The sequence below is a fragment of the Microcebus murinus genome, chromosome 4 (assembly GCF_040939455.1).
Source record: "Microcebus murinus isolate Inina chromosome 4, M.murinus_Inina_mat1.0, whole genome shotgun sequence".
Classification (NCBI taxonomy): domain Eukaryota; kingdom Metazoa; phylum Chordata; class Mammalia; order Primates; family Cheirogaleidae; genus Microcebus; species Microcebus murinus.
In genome coordinates, this window is record NC_134107.1 from 58,818,883 (window position 1) to 58,844,618 (window position 25,736).

At 35.6% G+C, this 25,736-nt stretch overlaps 1 protein-coding gene across 4 annotated transcripts in view; it reads right to left on the bottom strand.

Moving 5' to 3' along the window:
- The window catches only part of FCHSD2 (FCH and double SH3 domains 2), a 244,604-nt gene that overhangs the window by 110,830 nt on the left and 108,038 nt on the right, over positions 1-25,736 (bottom strand). For all 4 annotated transcript variants that reach the window (XM_012744878.2, XM_076002295.1, XM_076002296.1 and 1 more), the window contains exons 5-8: positions 23,385-23,529; positions 10,461-10,594; positions 6,156-6,210; positions 5,184-5,312 (exon numbers count right to left, since the gene is read on the bottom strand). In XM_012744878.2, the coding sequence (XP_012600332.1) occupies positions 5,184-5,312; positions 6,156-6,210; positions 10,461-10,594; positions 23,385-23,529 (463 nt within the window). The remainder of the gene's footprint in view (positions 1-5,183; positions 5,313-6,155; positions 6,211-10,460; positions 10,595-23,384; positions 23,530-25,736) is intronic.

Below are 25,736 nucleotides of genomic sequence, written 5' to 3' on the forward strand. Positions count from 1 at the left end.
GTTTGTTTATTTTAGTTTAGAGTTCAAAAAATTCTGCCTGATAATATATAGACAGAGTAATATATCTGGTATCAATGCTAACCAGTACCGGCATAAGGAATAAAAAGTATTCCTTGGGGAATCTGTTTAGATATTTGTATTTAGATAATTACATAAAATCACATTCTTCAAAATAACTAGAACAGGGGAGAACTTGCAATTTTCAATTCATAATTTCATTTTATAATTCTCTCCGAATTTATGTCATTTATAGTATATTACTGATTATTATACTAATTTTTATTATCAAGATTGATATGTGGACAAGAAGCTGGCATGGTATCTAGGATAGAACCAAGGTTTTGAGGTCACAGAGATCTTGATTTAAGTCCTGGTTATTATACATATTAACTAGACCTCACTGAGCCTCTGATATCTAATCTATAAAACAAAGATAATGATATTTATCTGGAAAGACATAAAAATTAAACAAAATAATGTTTTTTAAAGCAGTGGTCCCCAAGCTTTTTGGCACCAGGGACTGTTTTCATGGAAGACAATTTTTCCATGAACCAGGGACATGAGGGATGGTTTGGGGATGATTCAAGAGCATTACATATATTGTACACTTTATTTCTATCATTATTACATTGTAATATACAATGAAATAATTATACAACTCACCATAATGCAGAATGTAATGCCACTGTTGATTTGACAGAAGGTAGAGCTCAGGCAGTGATGTGAAAATGGGGAGCTGCTATAAATACAGATGAAGCTTTGCTCACTCGCCAACTGCTCACCTCTTGTTGTGCCGCCTGGTTCTTAACAGGTCATGGACTGGTACCAGTCCACAGCCTGGGGGTTGGGGATTGCAGTTTTAAAGTACCTAGACAGAGCAGCTAACAATGGAGTACACACCTAACAATGCTCAGCACCTAAATAGCTGCTCCATTCTTATCTCCAAGCACTGATGGTCTCTTCTACACCTGCTCCCCCATCTCACCAAAAACAAAAAACAACTTATTGAAAATATAATATTAATAGAATTTCTGTTATTTAAAAAGACAATATATAACTTACACCAAGCTTCAAAATTAACAAAAACACTTTTCATTAACTCATTTGTTCCTCACAGAAGCCAAAGGAGATAAGATAGTGCAGGATTATCTCCCACTTAACAAAGGAAGAAGAAATAGGTCCAAAGAGCTAGTATCATACAAAGAGCTAACCACACTGGCTCTGTTATCACAGAGACCTGCCAGAGTTGAATTCAAGCTTTGCCATAATTGCTTCATTAGTAAAATGGGAATGATTCATCCTGTGATGATTAAAACATGACTATTCCTTCATTTGTTCAGCAAGTATTAACTTACAAACACTTAACATGTATTGAGAGTCACTGTACTACATAGCAAGGATAAAGTCTCAAGTGAATTAGCCATAATAATCATCCTCACGGAACGTACCATTAAGTGGGAAATAAAACATTTATCATATATACACACAGATACATGTAAAACTGCAACTACGCTAAGTGCTACAAAAATTACGTAAACCACTTTATGGGTAGGAAGTATAACCAGGTTAAAGAGGCCAGGGAAGTCTTCCTCAGAAAACCACATAAGAAAAGAGATCTGAAGAAATGACAAAGAGAGGTGTTTGATCAGTTCAAGAGGAGAGATCTAAGGATATTGATATTGGGCTTTGGGCCTACAAACAATCCATCAGATCACCCTACAGTGAAGCTCAAAGTTCACAAGTCTTACCACAGGCAAAGACAAAGGCTATACAGGGAGAAGAAAACTTTAAAATAAATTCTATTATTGATACAATCAGAACTAAAAAGATAATATAAATATACAGTTAGGCGTTTTTTTGTTGTTGTTTTGTTTTGTTTTGTTTTGTTTTTGAGAAAGAGTCTCACTCTGTTGCTCGGGCTAGAGTGCCACGCGTCAGCCTAGCTCACAGCAACCTCAAACTCCTGGGCTCAAGCAATCCTTCTGCCTCAGCCTCCCGAGTAGCTGGGACTACAGGCATGTGCCACCATGCCCGGCTAATTTTTTCTATATATTTTTAGTTGGCATGGAAATTTGGTATAAAATAAGATTTAGGGAACAAAAAGGAATAACAGGACAGTAAAACCATTTTGAAACATTAAAAATTCAATAAAAGAGTTAAACTATGAAGTTGAAGAAATCATCCAGAAAGTAGAAGATAATGACAAAGATGGAAAATAAGAGAGAAAAGAAAGTTAAAGAACCCGGCCAGGAAATCCAGTATCTTAATAATAGGAGTTCCAGAAAGAGAAAACAAAAGGGAAGAACTAATCCAAGAAATCAAAGGGCACACAGAGAATATTCCATAAGATTCTAAAAAGGAAAAAACAAACAACTAGATCAGATACAAAGAATCAAGAACTAGGATTGCTCTGGATTCTCAATACCTACACAGCAAATGAGAAAACAATGAAGTATTGACTCCAATATTTGAATGACAATAGTTTTCAACCTTTAATTCAATATTCAAGTAAGAGCACATAATAATGTCATTTTCATAAACATAAAATCTCAAAAAACTTACTTCCCATGCCCACTTTCTAAAGAAAGCATTGGAAGATATGTTCTACCAAAGGACAGAGTAAACCAAGAAAAATGAAGACAATATGGTACAGAAAACTGCAAGTCCAACACAGAGGAGAAGCAAAGGAAGATCTCAACTTAACTGCTTGCACTGGGCACAGAAGACAACTAATCCAGACCAGAGGAGTGCAACTCAATAGAACAGACATAATGAGGGTTATCATCACCAAGATCCTGTAAGAACAGTATGTCTAGGAAATATAAAGAGAAAATAGAGTAACAAATTGTTTTGGTCCCTAAGAAGGTAGGAAGCGATGAGATATGATCCAAAGCTGAGGTGAAAAGAGACAGGAAAAACTCTGCTCCTGAGACTCCTCAGAAGGGTCTTGAATATAGATAAATGCAGGTAGTGGGACAATAATGCTATCATGCATGAGCAGTGTTGAGACTGCTCCACCAGTTCCACTATTAATTTATGATCATCTGCTCTCTTGAAAATTTTCTTCAGCAGTACTTGGCTACTTAGATGCAGACTGTCTGGTTATCTGGGTTATCTGGATTCATCAGAGGTGGGATTTCATTTTGTTTCATTTGTAGAGGGCAAAGATTATAGTATAGAGTATTATTTAAATAATGAACTATGAACTCTAACCAGGATAAAGAAGAAAATGAGAAAGGATAATATATCTAAAGTGATTAGGATGATGCCAGGGCAATAATAAGCAATTTTTAAAAATGACAGCTATTATTATTACTAAACACAGTCCTCTAGCAGTGATTTCATTATTCTAATTTGTAATCATTTCTATATATTTCTCTCTTCCATCACAGTGAACTCTTTGAGAATGAACAGTGAGTCTTACTCATTTTTGCCTCTTCCCAAAGCCTAACACAGTAGATGGAACACTGTGACTATTAAATGTATATGATTAAATCAATGAATCAAATCCCCTCTTCCAAGCTATCTATATAATTTTTTTAACTGATTATATGTTATTTCCCTTTAGAAACCATGTTAGAATGGGAGGTCAAGTCTCTAGTTGGTTCTTATAAGTGTGACACATTATGTAACACCTAATAGGACACTAAAACACCTGAACCTCTAAGTCTAACTAACACTTTAAGGAACATATATGCAGAGTTTTCATCTGGGATGTCAAAACAATTCCTTGTCTTTATATTCTAATGTGTATTCTAACCGGCAGAAGTCGCAACAGGAGAGAAGTTAGGTAATGGGGATTTCAGGCAGTGAAGAAAAAGTTAAGAAAAAATTTTGCAATAAAATACTTCTTGGTCCAGTTTGACTCCCTCTAACACTCTTGTTTTTCCCTGAAGGTCCCAGGAAATGTCCCGTCTCTACTTTTAAGGAAAGAACTTGTAGTTTCTGGCCAGAGTTGATCTCTTTCCCAGAGCCACTACAGAAAAAAGAGCACCTGCTCTGGCTGTATCCCCGTTTTCAATTGCTGATTCGTAAACCAAGCAGTTCAACTATAGCAATGTGTTTAGTTTGACAGTCATTAAGAACAACACATTTGAGAGGGATGGGTTGAAAATAAAGGAGAAAGAAAAAATAAAAATGTTTGGGTTTTGAGAAAACAGGAGAGAATGAGATATAATCTAAAGCAGAGCTTGTTTGACAGCAACAATAGGGAACCTGGCAGAAAGTTAAAAAGGTTTTCTTCTCCTCCAACCTTTTCTCTTTACTTCAGTGAAAATTAAAGATACATAGAGGTGGTAAAAATAGGGAAAGACAAGATCAAGTTTGAGTGCATAAACGAATCCAATCTATCCACATTTCAGAATAATACCTAGAGTAGAGACATCTTCATATAACTACTGGACTTTCTTTTTGTTTGCTCCATAAGCAGCTGAAAATCATAAAATATTAATGTCCAATTTTACCTATAAATTAAGGATAAAATTATGAAATTTTTAAGAACTTCAGTTTTTTTAAAAATAAAAAATAGCCAACATAATTATCACCAGACATGGTTGAAGGCCAAAATTCTGGTTAATAAAAAGTTCAGGCTAAGAGATACACTAAAAATATATACTTTTTAATATCAGACATATTATAAAATATGCTTCTTTATAAAAATAAGTAGTTTTATAAAATACTGTTTTTTGCAAAAGTTTTTTACATAAATGCTTTTCAGAAAGTAACAACACAACATAACAAAAAAACCCCTACTTTGAAATATCAGTCTTTCTCTGATGATTCAGAAGATACCTGAAGATTCTACCTGGCTTCAATAATTGATGGATACTAATGGCTTGAGTCTCAGCAAATAGCTCAGAAGCAGTTTCCCAGCTTAAGAGTTATTATCTCATTTTTTATATCAATTATATGTATCAATAACTACTATATAGCAAATATCTGCCACAGCTAGGGAATAATACAACCCTTTACTGTGATTTGGCTTTATACATTTTCTTACACTAAAAATTAATTCTGAATTATCTGAAACACAGGTTATCCAAACAGTATCAAGTATATTCCAATGAAATGCAAAATAGCCTGGCTATTATCCTATAGACTCAATCCCATATACCCAACACCCAACTTATGAGTTATTTTTGTTTTTAATGAAGCAAAATTACCACAAATATTAAATGTATTACCTTCATAATGTTAACTAAATCTATTTGATAGTAGCGATCCTGATGTGCATTTGCTGCTGCTAGTGTAAGAAGATAATCATTCCTTGCGTGGGTAGCTTTGGAATTACATTCAGATCTCCGGGCTTTTAACTAAAACATAGTAAAAGAGAAAAAAAGTTAATACAAACTCATATTGCATTGCAAAACATATAAGAATACTACTCTTAGTTGACAGTTAATGGCTTCACACCAAGAATAAAGGTAACCATGTGGGAAAAACATTTATGTGTATGTAATAATTATTCATCACTAATGAGGAATGAAACAGTGATTAGTCCTGTTGCACACCGTAAGAGCATTTTCAAATATTAATTATGCTTAACAGACTTCCAAAACTTTCTAAAGAATTTCAAAATATCTTGTTTGTTTTATTCAGATAGGAAAATAAAGTTTCCAAAATTAAGTAAGTACCTTGTCTTTGAACAGATAGGTAAATCTAGTGGAGTTAGAAAATAGTTTTAAAAAAATCAGCACTCCTAATGTGCCAGAAGAACTGCATGCTAGTTGGGAGCCTGGCAGCCAAAGCCAGGTCACTAAGCTTACTTAATCAGGCATTCCACAGCTGGAAGCTTCCATGGGCAAAACGCACTTGCATCTAGCCCAGAATATCTGCACCAGGGTCTAAGTTTGAACGAAATAGATTTCGTAGAGCTTTCTAAAGCCCCTAGACCAAGAGCTAAAAACAACAGGCTACATAAGCACGTACGGTATAGAAACTTATCCCTAAAGTAGTCTTGAGAAGCAAGCTATGTCCAAAGTGTTGACGTCTAGGTGAAAACCTCCATGAACTAGGATGGAAAGTTATGAGTTAATGACTTTAAAATGCTTCTCTCAGGTAGAAATAATCCATCTCCACCCCTCAAAAATGTCCAGTTCTTTATTTTATAAACTGAGAGGTTTCTCAATTGTGAAATACACTTTTTAAAAACTCACCTTTACACTTGCCTTCTGTAAACTGATTCTTGATTGAAAAAGACTAAGTTTAGATCTATAATAAAAATAGAAAAGTATGTTTAATAAAATAATCAAATTGTATCATAATAAAATTACTAAATATTACTGAATTATTTTAAATGACTTTTTCAAGATACTGTTCTAAAAATGAATTTGAAAATGGAAAACCAAGAGCAATTATTATTTTCCTTTATTTTACTACAGGAAGATTTTAATATTATGATAAAATAGGAAATATTAGGATGAATAAAATATACTGAATGACAAAAAAAATCTGACAAAGAAAACATCAAAATATATTGATGAAGGTCAGGAGTTCAAAACCAGCCTGAGCAAAAGCAAGGCCCCGTCTCTAGTATAAATAGAAAGAAACTAATTGGCCAACTAATATATATAGAAAAAATTAGCCGGGCATGGTGGCATGTGCCTGTAGTCCCAGCTACTTGGGAGGCTGAGGCAGGAGGATCACTTGAGCCCAGGAGTTTGAGGTTGCTGTGAGCTAGGCTGACGTCACGGCACTCACTCTAGCCTGGGCAACAAAGCGAGACTCTGTCTCAAAATATATAGATAGACAGACAGACAGACAGACAGATAGATATAGATGTATCCTAATAAATGAGAATCATAATCTATAGGTTATTTCCAGTATCATACAATTTTACACACTTTAGTTCTTACAAGGAAGGTCAGCGAAACCCACGGACAACCAACCTATGGAGGCAAGGGTTAAGCAGGCTTTCAGAGCTGTGTGTCAAAGGCTGTAACAACACCATGAATGTGATTTATAAGCTGTAGAAAGCCCTTACTTCCATTATTTCCCCCATTAAAAGTTCTTCTTGTTTGGGTACCTGCCTATGTGCCCCTCCATTCTTAAGGGTAGGTATTCTGAACTTATTGAGAAAATCCTTAGACTCTCTGCCCTGTATGATTTTGTTCTATTTAATCTTCTCCCACTCTGGTGTTCTTATCTCCCTTGATCCTTTTCAGTTTAGGAAGGGAACTATAATCTAAAAGTGAGTAGCAAAAATATGTTGATTTTACCCAAACAACTAGAGATAATCATAGAGTGAAAGTCAACACACAAATGCTAAGGAACAAGCAACCCTCCTAGGACCACTGATTTTTTTTTTTTTTTGAAGGTGCAATGTTTGTCTTGACTGCAGCGTCACAGTGATTGCCATGGGAGAATTCAATGCATGTGCTGGCAGCTATGCCCCATGAAGTAAAGTTGCAGAACAACAGGGATTGTAAGATGGAGCAGCCAGTCTCTGCCAAGAAAATATAAAGAGGATAGCAAAAGCAGCCTCTTATCTTTCTAAGAGAGAAAACATTCAGGGATGAACACATAGGCATCCCAACCACTTGACTATTGTTCAAAAAAAAACATTGGTCTGAGATATTCCTGTTATTTTCTACCTTTTCATGTTCATATTTCATGGGGTTTTTGTTTTCATTAATCAGATTCCTATTCATTTTGATCTAGAAAAGCAAATGCCAAAAACTCAAATCTTAGAGAGAGCCTTTCAGGGTAAGAAAGACTGTTTTGGGGTATTTCCAGCTCTTCTTTTGCTATAGTCAATATCCAAATAGACTGAGTTGCACCTGGATCTTCCAATATAAGGTTTTAACTTTCGACCTTGTGCTTCATTTGCTAATCTGCATATACTTCTTCTGTGGTATTAAGGTAGGTATTAGTGATAGAATAAGACAGTACTTTCTATCAAAGATTACAATCCAGAAAAAATAAGACAGGATTTTTAGAAACCATCCACCATACAAATATATTGCATGCTACTCTTTACCATCTACCCTTCAAATGTTAACATTCCCTGGGGTTCCAAACGCAACTTCTCATCTCATTCTATATATATTTTTATCCTTATAACTATCACCTAATAGGAAACTGACCCTCAAAGTGAGATCCTAAGGCTAAGATTCTCATCTAAGCCAGCTATCTGACTACCTACCAAATATATTTAATTCAGTATCTCCCAAGCTCTTCAGAATCTGCATATTTAAAATAGAACTCATTATTCCTTCAAAATTATATACCTCTTCCTTCTATGGTCTCTCATCATCTGTTAAATCATCTATCAAAACTGTATGTAGTCCAGTTTCACTTCTACTCCCTGATTTTCTTCCCCATCTCTACTTAGGCAAATCATATTTATTCTTCTAGATTCTGCCCAAATGTCACTTCTATAAAGCCTTTGCTTATCATTAGGCAAAATTAATCTCTATATTTTCATGCTTTCATAACAATGTTTTCACATTACTACTGTAAATTACTAGTGACTAGGTGAGTGATTTTAGGCATTTAATTTCTTCAAGTTTATTGTGAATAAATAAATCATAAAATTAACTTTTAAACACATTTTCTAATTCTAACTTTTAAACTCCTGAGGACACCAAATTTAGCTTACTCATTTCTGCACCCAATACAAAGTAATTACTCAATGAACATTTAATGAATGAATGAAGATAAAGAGGCACTTCTTACTCTTGTATTGAATTAATTTTCCAGAAAGGTGATACACTGAATTAATATGTCTAACTTGTACATCTCTGATTTTCTCCCATGTTAGATGATAGTTCCATGTGATCAGCTCTGGAGATTGGACCATCAAATCTAAACTTCTTAGGAATAGCCTACCAATGTAGGCTATTTTTACCCAGTGAGCTGTGGCTAAATTAGGTATTTATATATACTCTACGAATTTGTCAATTCTCTGTTCTAGAATCCCTGAGAGTTTAAAAAACAAGTTCCTGGCCGGGCGCGGTGGCTCACGCCTATAATCCTAGCACTCTGGGAGGCCAAGGCGGGCGGATTGCTCAAGGTCAGGAGTTCAAAACCAGCCTGAGCGAGACCCCGTCTCTACCATAAAAATAGAAAGAAATTAATTGGCCAACTAATATATATATATATATAAATCAGCCAGGCATGGTGGCCCGTGCCTGTAGTCCCAGCTACTCAGGAGGCTGAGGCAGGAGGATTGCTTGAGCCCAGGAGTCTGAGGTTGCTGTGAGCTAGGCTGATGCCACAGCACTCACTCTAGCCTAGGCAAGAAAGCAAGACTCTGTCTCAAAAAAAAAAAAACAAAAAATAAACAAGTTCCTACAAACCACCATGCCAGGATATTCCTAATGGAGATCTCCTAATCTAAAAACTTCAGGTCTTTGTGAGAAGATGGGTTCACTGACTCTATGAAAGCACAGGAAATATTTGTATGCCAAAACAATAAAATAATAAAGAATAAACTAAATTGGAGAAATATTAAATATGTTTTTCTGTAACATCAAGTACTTAATGAGTATTCACTTACCATCTCTTGGTACTAAATAAACTTTCTAGGAACCCCTGCATTTTCACAAGATGCTAATAACGTTGCTAAAATTTCTTGCAGATAAAAACCATATTAGAAAGACAGGACCTCCCTGGCTGATCTGTTTGTATAATTCTTCAAAGCCTTTCTGATTTCATGACTAAGAATTCAGACTCCTAGATTCTGTATCAGTCAGCACACTGAACCAGAGTCTCAGTTCTCCTTCTCACGGATCTCTTCAGAGTATAAATTCTATAACAGGTTTATTTTTTCTCATCAACTTTTTACCTTTCCTCAAGTTATCATTGCAAAAATCTCCATCATTTGCTCTGTATCTCCTTCTATTACCAATTGCCAGTTCCTTTTCTTCGTTATTCTCAAAATAAAGGACTTGCAATTCACATATATTGAAAGAGAAATTCACACAATTGCTAAAGCATACATTAAAAAGTATATTTGCTAGAATTTCAGGTAAAAGAAAGAACAGTGCCCAGGGTATGGTTTCTATATGGAGGTCAGCACTCTTCTTCATTTGATGTGTCCGTGGTCCTCCAGTGGCATCCTGAGGATCAAAGATTTCCAACTACAATTGATTTAGAGCCTAGCATGAGAAAAATGAGGCTCTTAAACCATAATATTCAGACACCATAGTAATTTTAACTAGAATTTTGATAAGTTTTGAAGTCTATAAATACAATGTTCATTTATCTTCTTTCCCTTTTAAAATTTAATTTAATGTGAAAAAAACCCCAATGCAGCAAATAGTTCCATTTTGCTACATAATCTGAATAAAAACCAGCCAATATAAAAAATATGATCTAAAGTATATAACATATATAGGTCAAATGAAACCAATACTACCTGAGAATGAATCTATGCCCTGTATTAACAGAGAACAAAGTATTAGCAAAGATAACATTTATTTGCATAATCATTTCTTCAGAAATGCTAAAACACGTACTTTGCCTCGATGTCAGCTTTCTCTCGTACTGCGTGAGCCATCTGTTCAGTCTCAAAGTACTTCTTTTTGCCTTTAGCTAAATCTTTCACTGTCTCTTGTAATTCAGTTTGGATCTTTGTCAACTGGTCCACACACTGTAAAATACAAAAGTGCAATTATTACAATTTTAGTTTTCAGGCTTACAGAAAATGACTTTGTCCTAAGGACTATGTATTATGCCTTCAGCATGAAAAACCAGAAGAATCAGCACTTTCAGTGTCCTTCAAATTACTAATTAAAATCCAGCAAGCAGCTGGTACTCCCATCTCACGTACTATATCAAATATTGTCACAGTTTACCTAACAACTGTGCTTTGAGAAATAACCTGAGTGCTGCTGCTGACTGACATTAAAGGTAAGGCATAAGAAGAGCTACTGTGAAAATGCTCTTAATGTCAGAGATATAATGGCAATAAAAGCAAAAGAATAATGCAATTTTATATTTCCTCATAATCTTAATAAAGTCTCTCTACATGTTTGGGTAACTGATAGTACAAAGAGTACTGAAGAATTCACTCCTAGGCAAGGAGTGAAACCTGAGAAGTCTGATTTGATAAGCCCCAGGTGAAGGAGAGAAGCAGGAAACCTGGGTACAACAGACATTTATTTATTTAATGATGTTCTTCAATCTCTGACCATATTAACAATTACTGATCAAAACTATCCCCTGCCTATCACTTGGATACACATATACATTCTAGGAGAAGGGATGGACATAATAATTCAAAGAAATGTTTAATTAAAAAATTCTTGTGACACACTGGGGCCAAAGTAACACTGCTTCTGGATCCTTCTTGCCACGTAAAGGGGAGAGTCATTTCCCTCAGTTTGAAACACACCACTGAGAAGTTTCATAGCCTGAGGCCAGCTCAGAGAAGTCACCAGCTAAAAACTTCTGAGCCAGGAATACCACTGGTAGAAAATGACAAAAGCTCAGCAAAGCAGGAGACACTGGTGAAGGACTACTGTGCAAGGCTGAACACTGTGGAGGTGACCAGAGACATCAGAAGAGCAAGGGTAAAGCAAGAATAAACTTACACTATTATATATGGCACACAGGCTACTTTCCCAGAAACCGATAGGTGTTAAGAAAGGACTGCTTTGCAGGGGATGAGAGATCTATAAGGTTCTGTGTGGGTAGGTAAAAGCAAAATAACCACTCATATTTATCAAGAACTTAGTGTCAGGCTGTGAATAAAGGGTTTTAAAAAAAACAAAATAAAATAAAACCCTTTCTCTTCTGCACAAAAACGGGACCTCTGTTTAACTTTCTAGGACTGTGTTTCAATAGAAACCTGATGAGAAGACACAATGTCAGCTGTGTTATTAAGCAACATTACTTAGGAACCTTGACAGGTAAACTGCATCAATTTGAAAGAAACTACAAATGAACTATAAATATCTGATAAAGAAACCATGGCTTTCAACTTCCGTGAGTACGGTGATTCCTGTATCTGGGCATATCCCTTGCAGGGACCCTAGAAGCTCTGTCTATATTAGTGTAATAAAAGACTTTAGTCTCCTTTAGGGCCTAAGGCTGGCCCCACACTTGTGCATCTCACTCCCTTGCCCCAGACCTCTCACCTGGAGAACCAAACAGAATGAATGGTAGGCTATGTGAACTGCGACATACGTTGGTATGAATTAATTCCATTAATGCCAGATGCTACTCTGCTGGCAAATTGTGTTTCCTGTACTATGTCCTTCTAAATAATCTCTTATGAAGTGTGGCCTACAATAATCACGAGAGTCTGAATGCTTAGTTACACCTAAAAAGACCCTTGTGGGCATTGCACAGGCCTGTTTATAGGTATTATCACATTTCATTCTCGAAATGACTCTGTGAAAAAGTTAGTAGTAGTAGTCCCGTTTTAAGATGAGGAAACAGACTCAGAGGTTAAATAATTTGCTCAAAGTCATACAGCAAGGAAGTGATGATACCATTTACCATGTAACCCATTAAAATGTGTACCCTAGTTTTGTGATGACCATGTTTTTAAGGTCTCATATAGAGATACCTTACCTTACAATAGTAAGTTTTTAAAAAAAATTCACATACCACAAAATTCACCTTTTTAAATTGTACAATTCAGTGGTTTTTAGTATATTCAAAAGGTTGTACAAGCATCACCATGACTTAATTCCAAAACATTTTCCTCACCCCCAAAAGAACCCTGTACCCATTAGCAGTCATTCCTCATTTCTCTCCAACCTCCTAGGAACCACCTACTTTCTGTCTCTCTGGATTTCCTATTCTGGACATTTCATATAAATGGAATCATAAAATATGTGGCCTTATGTGTCTCACTTCTTTCATTTATAATGTGTTCGGGGTTCATCCAAGTTATAGCATGTATCAGTACTTCATTCCTTTTTATGCTCATTGTATGCACATACTGAAAGTAAGCATTTATCTTACATAAAAATCTTTCCCTTTAAATTTTAATAGCCCTGAGGGGAGGAAAAAAAATTTTAATAGTCTTTACTGTATACAAAGCTCTTATTTAATAAATGATACAATGACAACCTGACATTCCCACAGAGAAGTGCTAAGTATCCTAATAATGCTGTGTTTGCAGATGTGAAGAGCAACCAAAAGCTGGGCATGGTGTGAAAAATAGAGGTGTGTTTCATGAGAAAATATGATAGGCTATTTAAAAGACTCAGGCATAAGGTATCTATATCCAAAGTGTTCCAAACCAAAGGTGCCTGGCCTCAGGTAAACTAATCAATATGGTTTAGGTCAAAAGGAAGCCTAAAAGTCCTGTAGTAATATACATACACCAAAAGGTCTGCTAATTTTTTTTTTTAGTTCATTGATTTTCTTTATTGCTTTTGTTTTCTACTTCATTGACTTCCACTTTGATCTTGATTATTACCTTTCTCCTGTTTGTTTTGTACTTATTTATTATTTTTTTTCAGAATATTATAGACATACAAACATTTTGGTTACATGAATTACTTTTGCACAGTTTGAGTCAAAGTTATAAGTGTGCTCATCACCAGATAATGTGCATTGTACCCATTAGGTGTGTATTTACCCCATCCCATTGTCCCCTTCCCACCTGCTTGATTTCCACTGAGTTTTACTACCATATGTACACTTGAGTTTTGATCAATTAGTTCCAATTTAATGAGTACATGTGTTGATGAATTTTCCATTCTTGTGATATTTCACTTAGAAGAATGGTCTCCAGTTCCGTGCAGGTTGTTACAAAAGGTATTAGTTCACCACTTTTTTTATGGCTGAGTAGTGATCTATGGTATACATATACCATGTTTTATTAATCCACTAATGTATCAATGGGCACTTGGTTTGATTCCACAGCTCTGCAACTGTGAATTGTGCTGCATAAATATTCAAGTGCAAGTGTCTTTTTGATAAAATGACTTTTTTCCTTCAGGTGAATGCTAGATCAAATGGTAGGTCTACTTTTAGTTCTTTGAGATATCTCCATACTACTTTCTATAGAGGTTGTACTAGTTTGCAGTCCCACCAACAGTAAATAAGTGTTCCTTTCTCTCCGCATCCACGCCAGCATCTGTTGTTTTCGGGACATTTTGGCTTGAACTCCCCACTCAAGAGACATAGGCTGGCTGACTGGATAAAAAAATAAAAGCCAAGTTTCTGCTATCTCCACATCTAACTCACAAGGCCTCATTCACACTCAAGGTGAAGCGATGGAAAACAATATTCCATACAAGTGGAAACCAAAAAAAAGCTGGTATAGCCACTATCAGATAACAGAAACACTCCATTCTACACAAAGTCATGGAAATTAAACAACCTACTACTGAATGATTATTGGGTCACAGAGAAAATTAAAATCGAAATCAAAAGATTCTTTGAACCAAATGACAGAGGGGACACAAGTTATCAAAATCTCTGGGATTCAGCAAAAGCAGTCATAAGAGGTAAATTCATAGCCTTGAGTGCCTACATCATTTCCATCATTTGTCAAAGATCACAAATCAACAATCTAATGAATGTCTCAAGGAACTGGAAAAGCAAGAGCAAACCAATCCCAAACCCAGCTGAAGAAAAGAAATAACTAAGATCAGAGCAAAACTAAATGATGTCAGTAACAAAGGAATTATACAGAAGATTAATGACACAAAAAGTTGGTTCTTTGAAAAGATAAACAAAATTGATAGGCCTCTCACTAGATTAACCATAAATAGAAAAGAAAGGACCCTACTAAGCTCAATCAGAAATTAAAAAGGAGATATTACAACTGATACCACAGAAATACAAAATTTTTTAACATCTATGAATATTATAAAAATCTCTATGCACGTAAACTTGAAAGCACTGAAGAAATAGATAAATTCTTAGAAACACACTCCCTAGGCTCAATTAGGAAGAAAGAGAACTCCTGAACAGACCAATATCAAGCAACAAAACTGGAGCAAAAATAAAAAATTTCACAATAACAACAATAAAAAAAGGTCTGTTAATTTGAATATTGTAAGAAGAAAGTAAACACTGTAGGCCAAAGGTTTCCCTGGGAATTGTACACCATCTGGATAGGGTCTCAATATATTCATACAAATAAATACCATGGGTACCTGTGCATGAGCAAACATGCACACATACCTGTACTCACAAATATGTGCATAGCCACTCAGTCCTTACCTCTCTACCATTGGAAGAACAAGTCATCTGTTTGTAATCCGGAGACCAAACATCTTACGGAGATTATTTAATTCATTTCATCTATAAGAGGCTTTTAATCAACAAATTACTTCCTATGTGTGCCACAATACCAGATGCATTTTGTGATAATTTACATCTTTAAAAGTATTTCTCTAGTAAACTCAAGTTGATTCTATTTCTACTTGCTTTTTCCCTTTACATAAGTTTCTAAAATACTGTTTATCAACCATTAGAAATAGCCTGTGTGCACAATGAAGCAATCTCCTGTGATCCTTTCTTCTCTAGTATTCAGTAAATCCACAATGAAATGTTTTCTACCACCCAAGTGAACTGTTTCAAGTCAAAGTAATTTGCATTCTTATTCAAAGGAAAGTGTTTTGTACATAGCAAAATACCAAAAATACTTATTAAATAAAAGTCATCAAACTTAATTTGCAAAAGAAAAGATTACCTGGAATTCCCTTTCCAATTTTTAAAATAAATTTCTTCGGTAGGAATCTAGTTTTCTGGGGTAGACTAAGTTTTATACTTAAACAGAAGCTTAATAATGCCTATATTAAGAAAAGTCTTGGTGTATATACCCAAAGGAAATGAAATCACTACCTCATAAAGACATATGCACTCCCATGTTCACTGCAGCATTATTCCCAATAGCAAGATATGGAAACAACAAAAGTGACAGTTGATGGATAAATAGATAAAGAAACTGTGGTGTATATGCATACAGTGGAATATTATTATGTTAAAAAAGAAGAAGATCCTGCCACTGCCACAACATGGATGAACCTGGAGGACATATACTAAATGAAATAAGCCAGGCATAGAAAGAAAAATACTGTGTGATCTCACTTACATGTAGAATATTAAAAAAAAAAAAAAGAACAGGAAAAAAGTTGAATGCACAGAGGTAGAAAATAAAATGGTGGTTACTAGGGATGGGGCAGGGGATGAAATGGGTAGATAGACACAAAGTTGCAAATATGTAAGATGAATAAGTTTAGAGATTAAATTGTGTACAACATGAGGACTATATTTATTAATATTATATTGTATTTGGGATTTTTGCTAAAACAGTAGACTTTAAATACTCTTGCCACACACGCATAAAAGATAATTATGTGAAATGATGCATATGTTAACTTGCTTGACTATAGAACCAGCACACTGTGTGTGTGTGTGTGTGTGTGTGTGTGTATCAAAGCATCATGTTGTATTCCTTAAATTTATATAATAAAAAGAATTTCAGTTTTAAGATGAATAAGTTCTAGAGACCTAACATACAGCATGGTGACTAGTTAATAATAATGTATTATATACTTAAAATGTGCTAAGAGAGTAGATCTTAAGTCTTATCACCACACACACAAAAAAGGTGTGAGGTGATAGATATGTTAATTAGCTTGAATTTGGTAATTATTTTTCAGTGTATATGTATATCAAAACATGACGCACATCTTGAATATACACAATTTTTATTTGTCAATTATGCCTCAATAACGCTGGAAAAAAATGATAAAAAAAAGAAAACTCCCGATGTGACATATGCACAGCTCTTTCCCAATAGTTGTCTGCAATGAGCAGGCACAGAAATGACACACATTAATGTTTAAATTAGTTTACATTAGGGCTATGGGATCATACAAAATGATGATGAACTTAGATGTTATATTTCAGGATCCTACTGATGAAATTAAAAGTATAGGCTGGGCACGGTGGCTCACACATGTAATCCTAGCACTCTGGGGGGCCGAGGCGAGCAGATCACTCAAGGTCAGGAGTTCCAAACCAGCCTGAGCAAGAGTGAGACCCCATCTCTACTAAAAGTAGAAAGAAATTAATTGGCTAACAAAAAATATATAGAAAAAATTAGTAGGGCATGGTGGTGCATGCCTGTAATGCCAGCTACTCAGGAGGCTGAGGCAGGAGGATTGCTTAAGCCCAGGAGTTTGAGGTTGCTGTGAGCTAGGCTGCCACAGCACTCTAGCCTGGGCAACAGAGTGAGACTCTGTCTCAAAAAAAAAAAAAAACCCAAAAAGAAAGAAATTAAGAGTATGGCCCCTCGGTATGACACAGATTCTGTAATAGACTTCTTAATCATTTGAACACAGAAATTTAAAAAAGTAACCTGGGCCAATATATCAAAGTCCTATAAACTATTAGGTTCTCTGACCTAGTAATCATGCCTGGAAATTTATCCTAAGAAAATAATTAACTTTTACTGCAGACTTACTGGTATTATCCAAAAACACAGGTATAACTGAAGCAAAATAAATGGAAAATTCATTTAGCAATAAAAAAAATAATAATCACAAAGGTTGTGTAGACACATGGACAATTAATTAGGAATTAAAAGAATGAAGAAAAGGGAATATCATAAAACATCATGTACTAATTATAGCTATTATAAATAGTAAGAGATAAAAGAAGTAAGAGAATTAAGTAGTCTTCCTATTGTTTAAGACTTATATGTATTTTTTGGCCAGGCATGGTGGCTCACGCCTGTAATCCTAGCACTCTGGGAGGCCAAAGCAGGAGGAACGCTCAAGGTCAAGGGTTTGAGACCAGCCTGAGCAAGAGTGAGACCCCATCGCTACTAAAAATAGAAAGAAATTAACTGGCCAACTAAATATATAGAAAAAATTAGCCGGGCATGGTGGCGCATGCCTGTAGTCCCAGCTACTCAAGAGGCTGAGGCAAGAGGATCGCTTGAGTCCAGGAGTTTGAGGTTGCTGTGAGCTAGGCTGATACCATGGTACTCTAGCCCGGGCAACAGAGTGAGACTCTGTCTCAAAAAAAAAAAAAAGAGTTATATGTATTTTTTTGTAAATCTATTTAAATACTAAGTTTCAAGGATTTTTTAAAAATTGTATAGGATTTAGAATTAGGAAGTAGTATATTCAAGATCCTGCACTGTTATTTACTACCTAAGTCTCTTTAACATTTTTCTAGCCTGAGTTTCACCATTTGTAAAATAATATTTATATAACTATTACACTGTTATAAAAATAAAATGACACTATAAGGAATATGGTAGCAGTTTGCAAACTCTAAAGTGTTATAAAAATGCAAATCAATATTTCAAGAAAGGTATAAGTAAACCTAGTATAAGTGAGAAAGTATGGACAAAAGCATGGCTAAGTAAATAAAAGAATGGCCAAAAGCCTTAGGCTATAGTGGTTCTTGTCAGCATACAGAACATTATTTGGAAAAGGCTATAATTTTCATTATAATCTTTCATTATCATTCTCATTATAATCTCAGGCCATTAATAATTGTAATGTGCCTGTGTTTATCTCCAAGTATTATAAAAGAGCCCTGGTAGAGAAAATTTTAAAAAGAACATGAACTTTAAAATGTTGTAGAGGGAGAATTTTAAGTAAAAATTGGTCTGATCATGATGGAATAACTTGGATCAGACTACCTTCTTGTAGTCTGGAAACTGTAAGAGTTGGACAAAATATATTTTTTAAAACTGTCAGCATTAAAGAACAACAATGTACACTGGTCTGAAGGGACTATGAGACCTGTGAGGAGGGAAATATACCTAAGGAAACTCTACATTAAACTTGACTCTTTTTCCTTAGGGCATTTGTTGAATCATGGCACAAAGAAATAGGATATAAACAAAGTGACATTCTTGTTAGACTGTGGAGACAGAGGTTGGAGTTCAGCAATGCCAAAAGAGCAGGAACTTTAGAGGCAAAGATCTGGAACTTGCAGAAAAACAAGTCCAAAAATCTGTATGCAATTTCCCCTTGAATTAGTAATTGACTTCTAAAAGGCATGTGCTTGGTGAAACTCCAGAAATCCAGTAGAGAACAGTAGCTGATCAGAGGATCAGAGCAGATAGAAGAAGTTGAGACGACAAAAGTTAGAGTTCAATTAAAGTAGAAGGGTCTTGGTAAGCACCCTACATTTTCAGTTAAAACCCTAAGAGTAAGTGAAACAGTCCAGTCCTAAAAAGCCTAAAATCAGACCCTAACAGGATCAAGGTGATCTAATAGCATGCAATCTGCCCGCTAGAAGAAAACTTAACCCTTTTTGAAAATAACATGTTCTAGAGCCTCTACAGTTTTCATCCACAATGTCCAACACTATGAGGCATATTAAAACAGCACACTCAAATAACTGAAAACCAAGAAAAACAGCAAATAGTAAAAACAAATGTATAGTGATTCACATAATGAAATTATAAAACAGAGATTAGGAGTAACATGTTTAAGAGGATAAAGAAAAAAACATGAAGAATTGTATCAGAAACACGGAGTATAATTTTTAAAAGTCAGATACAAATTCTAAAACTAAAAAAATACATTAAGATTCCAAAAGATGAGTTTTAAAATCAGATTAGAAACAGCAGAAAAGAGTATTAATGAACTACCAGATAGAATGATGTAAAATATACAGACTGAAGTAGAGAGAAAAAAGGGTGAAAATACAGAAAATACAGAAAAAGTACAAAAGACATATGGACAGAGTCAAAAGGTCTAGCAGCACAAAAGTCCTAATTGGGAGGTAGATGGAATTATCCTGTTGGAACATTTTTGTATTATTCATGAGGTGGTAAAATAGAATTCAAGGTAAACCATAATAAATTAATTTGGAACAAAGTATGAGTAATAGTAAAATTAGTGATTCAAGGTAATATAATAAGTTAGGGAGGCATATTGGAATTCCAAGGGCAATTACTAAAAGACTAGTATAGGATTATAAAATTAAGAGGCTAACAGTGAAGGAAAAATTAATAATAAAAAATAAAAGATTGCAAAAAAAAATACAAGATTGCCCAATATCACTAATTGTCAGGGAAATGCAAGTTAAAACCACAATAAAATATTACCTCACACCTGCTAGTCTGGTTATTTAAAAAAAGATTAAAAATGTGGCAAGTTTGTAGAAAAACTGGAACCTTTGTATATTGTTCGTGGGAGTGCAAAATGATGCAGCTATTATGCAAAGCAATTCTGGTCATTTTATTGAAACTTTTGGAAAGATGGAAAATCTGGATGGCTAACTGTGAGATTTATAAATCTGGCAGTTTGGGGGCCACCATTTGGAGAGAAATGCAAATGAATGAAGTCACTGAGAAAAGCAGAGCTAATAGATGGAAAGAAAATCTAAATTCTAATACCATCATTTCAGCCCCATGCCTGAAGTTCTGGAATTTTCAGTTATACAAGCTGATACATTCTCTTCGTGGCTTAAACCAATCTGAAGTGAGTTTCTGTCATTTGCAATGTCAGAGTCCTGACAGGTATGCCCAGTGTGTACTCGATGTTTAACAATTGCTTAGATAGAACATAAACAGCATTATTATCAGCTATAGTATAAACAAGCTAATTCACAGATATGAGGATCCATCAAATCTCACCAAACATTGCCCAGGAATGTTGGTTAAAGTCAGCTCTGAGAGCTATGCCACTAAGGGAAGAGAAAAGCACCAGAGATAGCTAAATGCTTTTAAAATATTATAATATTAAGAAAGGTAAAACTTTCCAGTAATTTAACTAGAGATTTGGTAAATGCACTGAAAATTGTAAATGTAGTATTTCCTCCTGGCTAGGAAGTTATACTAGTATCAGTTCTCTGCCTCTACCTTCCACGCAATTTCTGCACTATCAGAAACACACATACACACCACACACACATTTTCTTCTAACTCAAAACCATTGGTCATTGGTCACATTTACTCACCATGTTTGCTTTGAAAGAAATATTTTTTGGTAAAGATAAAATATAGGCATTCTTAAGTGTATTTAAAGCAACTGATATTAGGCGAATGCTCTAATAAAGTTTTACACATATATGCATATACTTTTTTTTTTTGAGATAGAGTCTTGCTTTATTGCCCCAGGTAGAGTTCAGTGGTGTCATCACAGCTCACTGCAACCTCAAACTCATGGCTCAAGTGATCCTTCCACCTTAGCCTCCCAGAGTGCTAGGATTACAGGCATGAGCTGCTACTCCCAGCCCACACATTCATTTAATATATTGATTTTATGCTACTGAAATCATCTTTGGCAAACAGGGAAGATTAGAGTTTTTTAGTTTTTACTTGTAAAACAGTTCTGAAAATCCAAATGACAATTAGAATCAAAACACTAGATGGCTTAAAAAATATTATTATTATTATTGTTTTTTTAGGCCGGGCGCAGTGGCTCATGCCTATAATCCTAGCACTCTGGGAGGCCAAGGCAGGTGGACTGCTAAGATCAGGAGTTCGAGATCAGCCTGAGCAAGAGTGAGACCCCGTCTCTACTATAAATAGAAAGAAATTAATTGCCTAATTAAAAATATATGTAAATAAAAAAATTATCCGGGCCTGGTGGCACATGCTTATAGTCCCAGCTACTCGGGAGGCTGAGGCAGAAGGATCATTTGTGCCCAGGAGTTTGAGGTTGCTGTGAGCTAAGCTGACACCACGGCATTCTAGCCCGGGCAACAGAAGTGAGACTCTGTCTCAAAAAAAAAAATTATTTTTTAAATAATAACTTTAATATATTCTAAAGTATTAATACTTCCACAAGAAAACAATTATTTATTAGGTATCATGGAAATCTCCATTTCTATAACTCTATTTCCAAAAGGACACAATTCAATCATCTACTTTTTTTTTTTTTTTGAGACAGAGTCTCGCTTTGTTGCCCAGGCTAGAGTGAGTGCCGTGGCGTCAGCCTAGCTCACAGCAACCTCAAACTCCTGGCTCGAGCAATCCTCCTGCCTCAGCCTCCCAAGTAGCTGGGAATACAGGCATTCGCCACCATGCCCGGCTAATTTTTTGTATATATATTAGTTGGCCAATTAATTTCCTTCTATTTTATAGTAGAGACGGGGTCTCGCTCTTGCTCAGGCTGGTTTCGAACTCCTGACCTCGAGCAATCCGCCCGCCTCGGCCTCCCAGAGAGCTAGGATTACAGGCGTGAGCCACCGCGCCCGGCCTCAATCATCTACTTTTGACAGCACTTTTTTTAAAAATCACATTAAACAATGACATTTTCCTATGAACTTTTTATTTCTGTATAATCAAAGAAATAGGTCTAGTTGAAAAACATTTAGTCATGTGGAACCTATATAATTAAACTTTAGACTACACTGGGGTTTGTTTTTCGTTTTTGCTTTTGTTTTTGTTTTGAGACACAGTCTTGCTGTGTTGCCTGGGCTAGAGTGCGGTGGCTTCAGCCTAGCTCACAGCAACCTCAAACTCCTGGGCTGAAGTGATCCTTCTGCCTCAGCCTCCTAAGTAGCTGGGACTACAAGTGTGCACCACCACACCCAGATAATTTTTTTCTATTTTTAGTAGAGCCAGGGTCTCGCTCTTTCTGAGGCTGGTCTCAAACCCCTGACCTCAAGTGATCCTCCCACTTTGGCCTCCCAGAGTGCTAGGATTACAGGCATGAGCCACCATGCCTGGCCTTCACTGAGTTTTTAAAAATAAGTTTATTATATTGGTCAAAATGTGTCAACTTCCTTTAAATTATTATGTAAAATGGTTCAAGTTGAAACTAAGAAATTAATGTAATTCTTGCTTTTCAAGAATTAGTGGGATTAATAACATTGTAACTATTTTAATATAAACCCAACTATATCAATATTGTGAAACTAAGATCCATTTACTTGAGTTAAGCTGAAAAGCATTATTTCTAAGTGTTTACTAAGCTTTCCAAACATTCACAGATTCAAATTACAATCACTTTTTTTTTTTTTTTTTTTTTTGAAACAGAGTCTCACTTTGTTGCCCAGGCTAGAGTGAGTGCCGTGGCGTCAGCCTAACTCACAGCAACCTCCAACTCCTGGGCTCAAGCAATCATCCTGCCTCAGCCTCCCAAGTAGCTGGGACTACAGGCATGTGCCACCATGCCCGGCTAATTTTTTCTATATATGTATTAGTTGGCCAATTACTTTCTTTCTATTTATAGTAGAGACGGGGTCTCACTCTTGCTCAGGCTGGTTTCGAACTCCTGACCTGGAGCAATCTGCCCGCCTCGGCCTCCCAGAGTGCTAGGATTACAGGCGTGAGCCACCGTGCCCGGCCTACAATCACTTTTATCAGTTAGTAAAATACAGTAGTTAATGGAAACATGTTAAGACCAGAAAATCCTAGTAAAATGTCAACCAGAAACATTTGTTATGCTCAAAGTTTTAAATACAATTTAGCATAATCTTGCAAGTTACAAATATAGTACTAACACATATTAAATGCACATAAAAAACAAAAATAGAAACAATACCCTTTTTAGTTGCTGTTCTTTTAAGCTTCTCACTGTCCTTGCAGGCTCAGAAATGAAGTTTTTATAGTTTTCACATATATTGATCCGAGACTGGGCTACCTGCATTGTTCCTTCGAGAAAGGATTTCCAAACAGGATACATGCTCCTAAATTCAAAGAGGGATAGGAAAGTATTAGGTAGGGAAAGGTAAGAAAAAGTTAGCTAACATGTTCCTAGCTGGCGAACACTGACAGAATAAATGTCTTCTTTATATCTGTAAATGTATTTAGACTGGCTTATAGACAATAGCAGCACATGTAAGAAGAATCATGGCATTTACTCCGTTCCTCTATAACACAATAGGGAGTTTTGATTCATTAGCCATTAATAATAATGGAGCAAAGGGATAAAGAATTATAATTCTAGATAAAGCTAACACCATAAAAATTAGTAAATATTTCAGACTCTTCAAGCCTTTCACAGTCACAGGGTCATCATATATCAAGTTTTATTACTTCATTAAGGTATGTCCTAATTTTACAAATGAGGTAACTGATGCTCAGAGAGATTTAGATAATCATTCCAGGTCAAACAAGAATGTAGCAGTAGTGAGATATAAGACAAAAGCTGAGTACCTCTAAAGTATTAATACATTCTCTTTCAAATAAATCGTATTTTCACACAAACTGATGTGGCTGGAAAACTATATCATGAACAATTGCTTCTGTACTTGAGAAGTCTATTTTGTCTGACCAAAAAAATTATAATTTGTTGCTCTACCTCTGTCTCTCGTAAAAATGCTTAGCCAGCATCACACTGTGCCTTGGTGTCATTCCAAGCAAATCCCAACACCTTTGCTTGATAAATGTGTTTACCAATCTCTTGGTAAACTCAAAAAATTATTCATCCTTTGCTTTTTCTAGCCAATTGCCTTTTCAAATTTCTCTCCTACGTTGGTAAGTGCCTTAGCCAATTCCAGCATGCTCTTATACTAGTTGTAAACACATTTTATAACAATGGGAGGTACTTTGTTTTTAAAAATGAGTACTTCTAAAGACATGGACACAAGCCTGACGCAAAAAAAGAAAAAAGAAAATTTAAAAAAATATGAAACAAAAAGTTAAAAAAAAAAAATGAGTACTACAATAAAACTTTGATAGATTATAATAATTCATCTCCTGAGACTTCCCTTCTGTTCATATGGATTTTCTACTACAGCAATGTATAAGACCATATGCTACATAAAATTCTAGCTGTGGGTCAATAGCTGATAGTGTAAAAACAAGAAAAAGAAAAATTGCCTGGGTCCTTATCCTAGTTAGAAGTGGGAAAAAAAAAAAAAAAAAAAACTTGACAAACTATAGTTTTCAACCAAGGAGTCTAATGAATTAGTTCATAGACCAAATGAATCTATTTGGATGGAAATATTCATTTAGGCAGAGGTAGGCTGGGTGTAATGGCTCACACCTATAATCCTAGCATTGTGGAAGGATCACTTGAGCCTAGAGTTCAGGGCCAGCCTGAGCAACATAGCAAGATCCTGTCTCTACATATGCCTATTGTCCAAGTTATTGAGAAGGCTAAGGCTGGCACAACAGAACATGACCCCGTCTCTAACTAACCAACTAAATAGGCAGAGGTGTATCACCATTTCTTTGAAAAGACTCAGCATAAACTAGCAGCATAAAAGTACCAAATTCAAGACTTAAGTCTTAGACTTAAGACTTAGAATTAAGAACAGCAAAACTAATGCCCTCCATGGCATTATAGCATGACAACCAATGGAACTTACAGCGTCAACTTCACCACAGGCCCTTCTAAGCATGCCAAATAAATTTTCTCAGAAAATACACTGAGAGAAAAATTTAGTACTATGCTTTGTAACTATTAATTTATACTTAATAAAATCATAATGAAAATGAAAAAGAACCATTATGAATTGTGATGGAGGGAGGAACCCTCCATTCGCATTCTTCCCTTTACCCCTTTAACTGTTGCTTACCCTTCAAATCTCAGCTAAATGTAACCTGCTTTGGGAAGTCTTTCATGATCACCACCAAGCCAACCCCCAGACTCAATCAAGTTGCTCTTTGTTATTTGTTCATGGCTCCAGCACTTTTCCTTCAATGGTAAAAACAAAAAAAAATTTTTTTGAGACAGAGTCTCAATCTGTTGCCCTAGGTAGAGTACAGTGGTGTCATCATAGCTCACAGCAACCTCAAACTCATGGGCTCGAGCGATGCTCCTGCCTCAGGCTCCTGAGTACGTGGGAGTACACGCATGCGCCACCACATCCAACTAATTTTCTATTTTTAGTAGAGACCGGGTCTCACTCTTGCTCAGGCTGGTCTTGAACTCCTGAGCTCAAGCAAT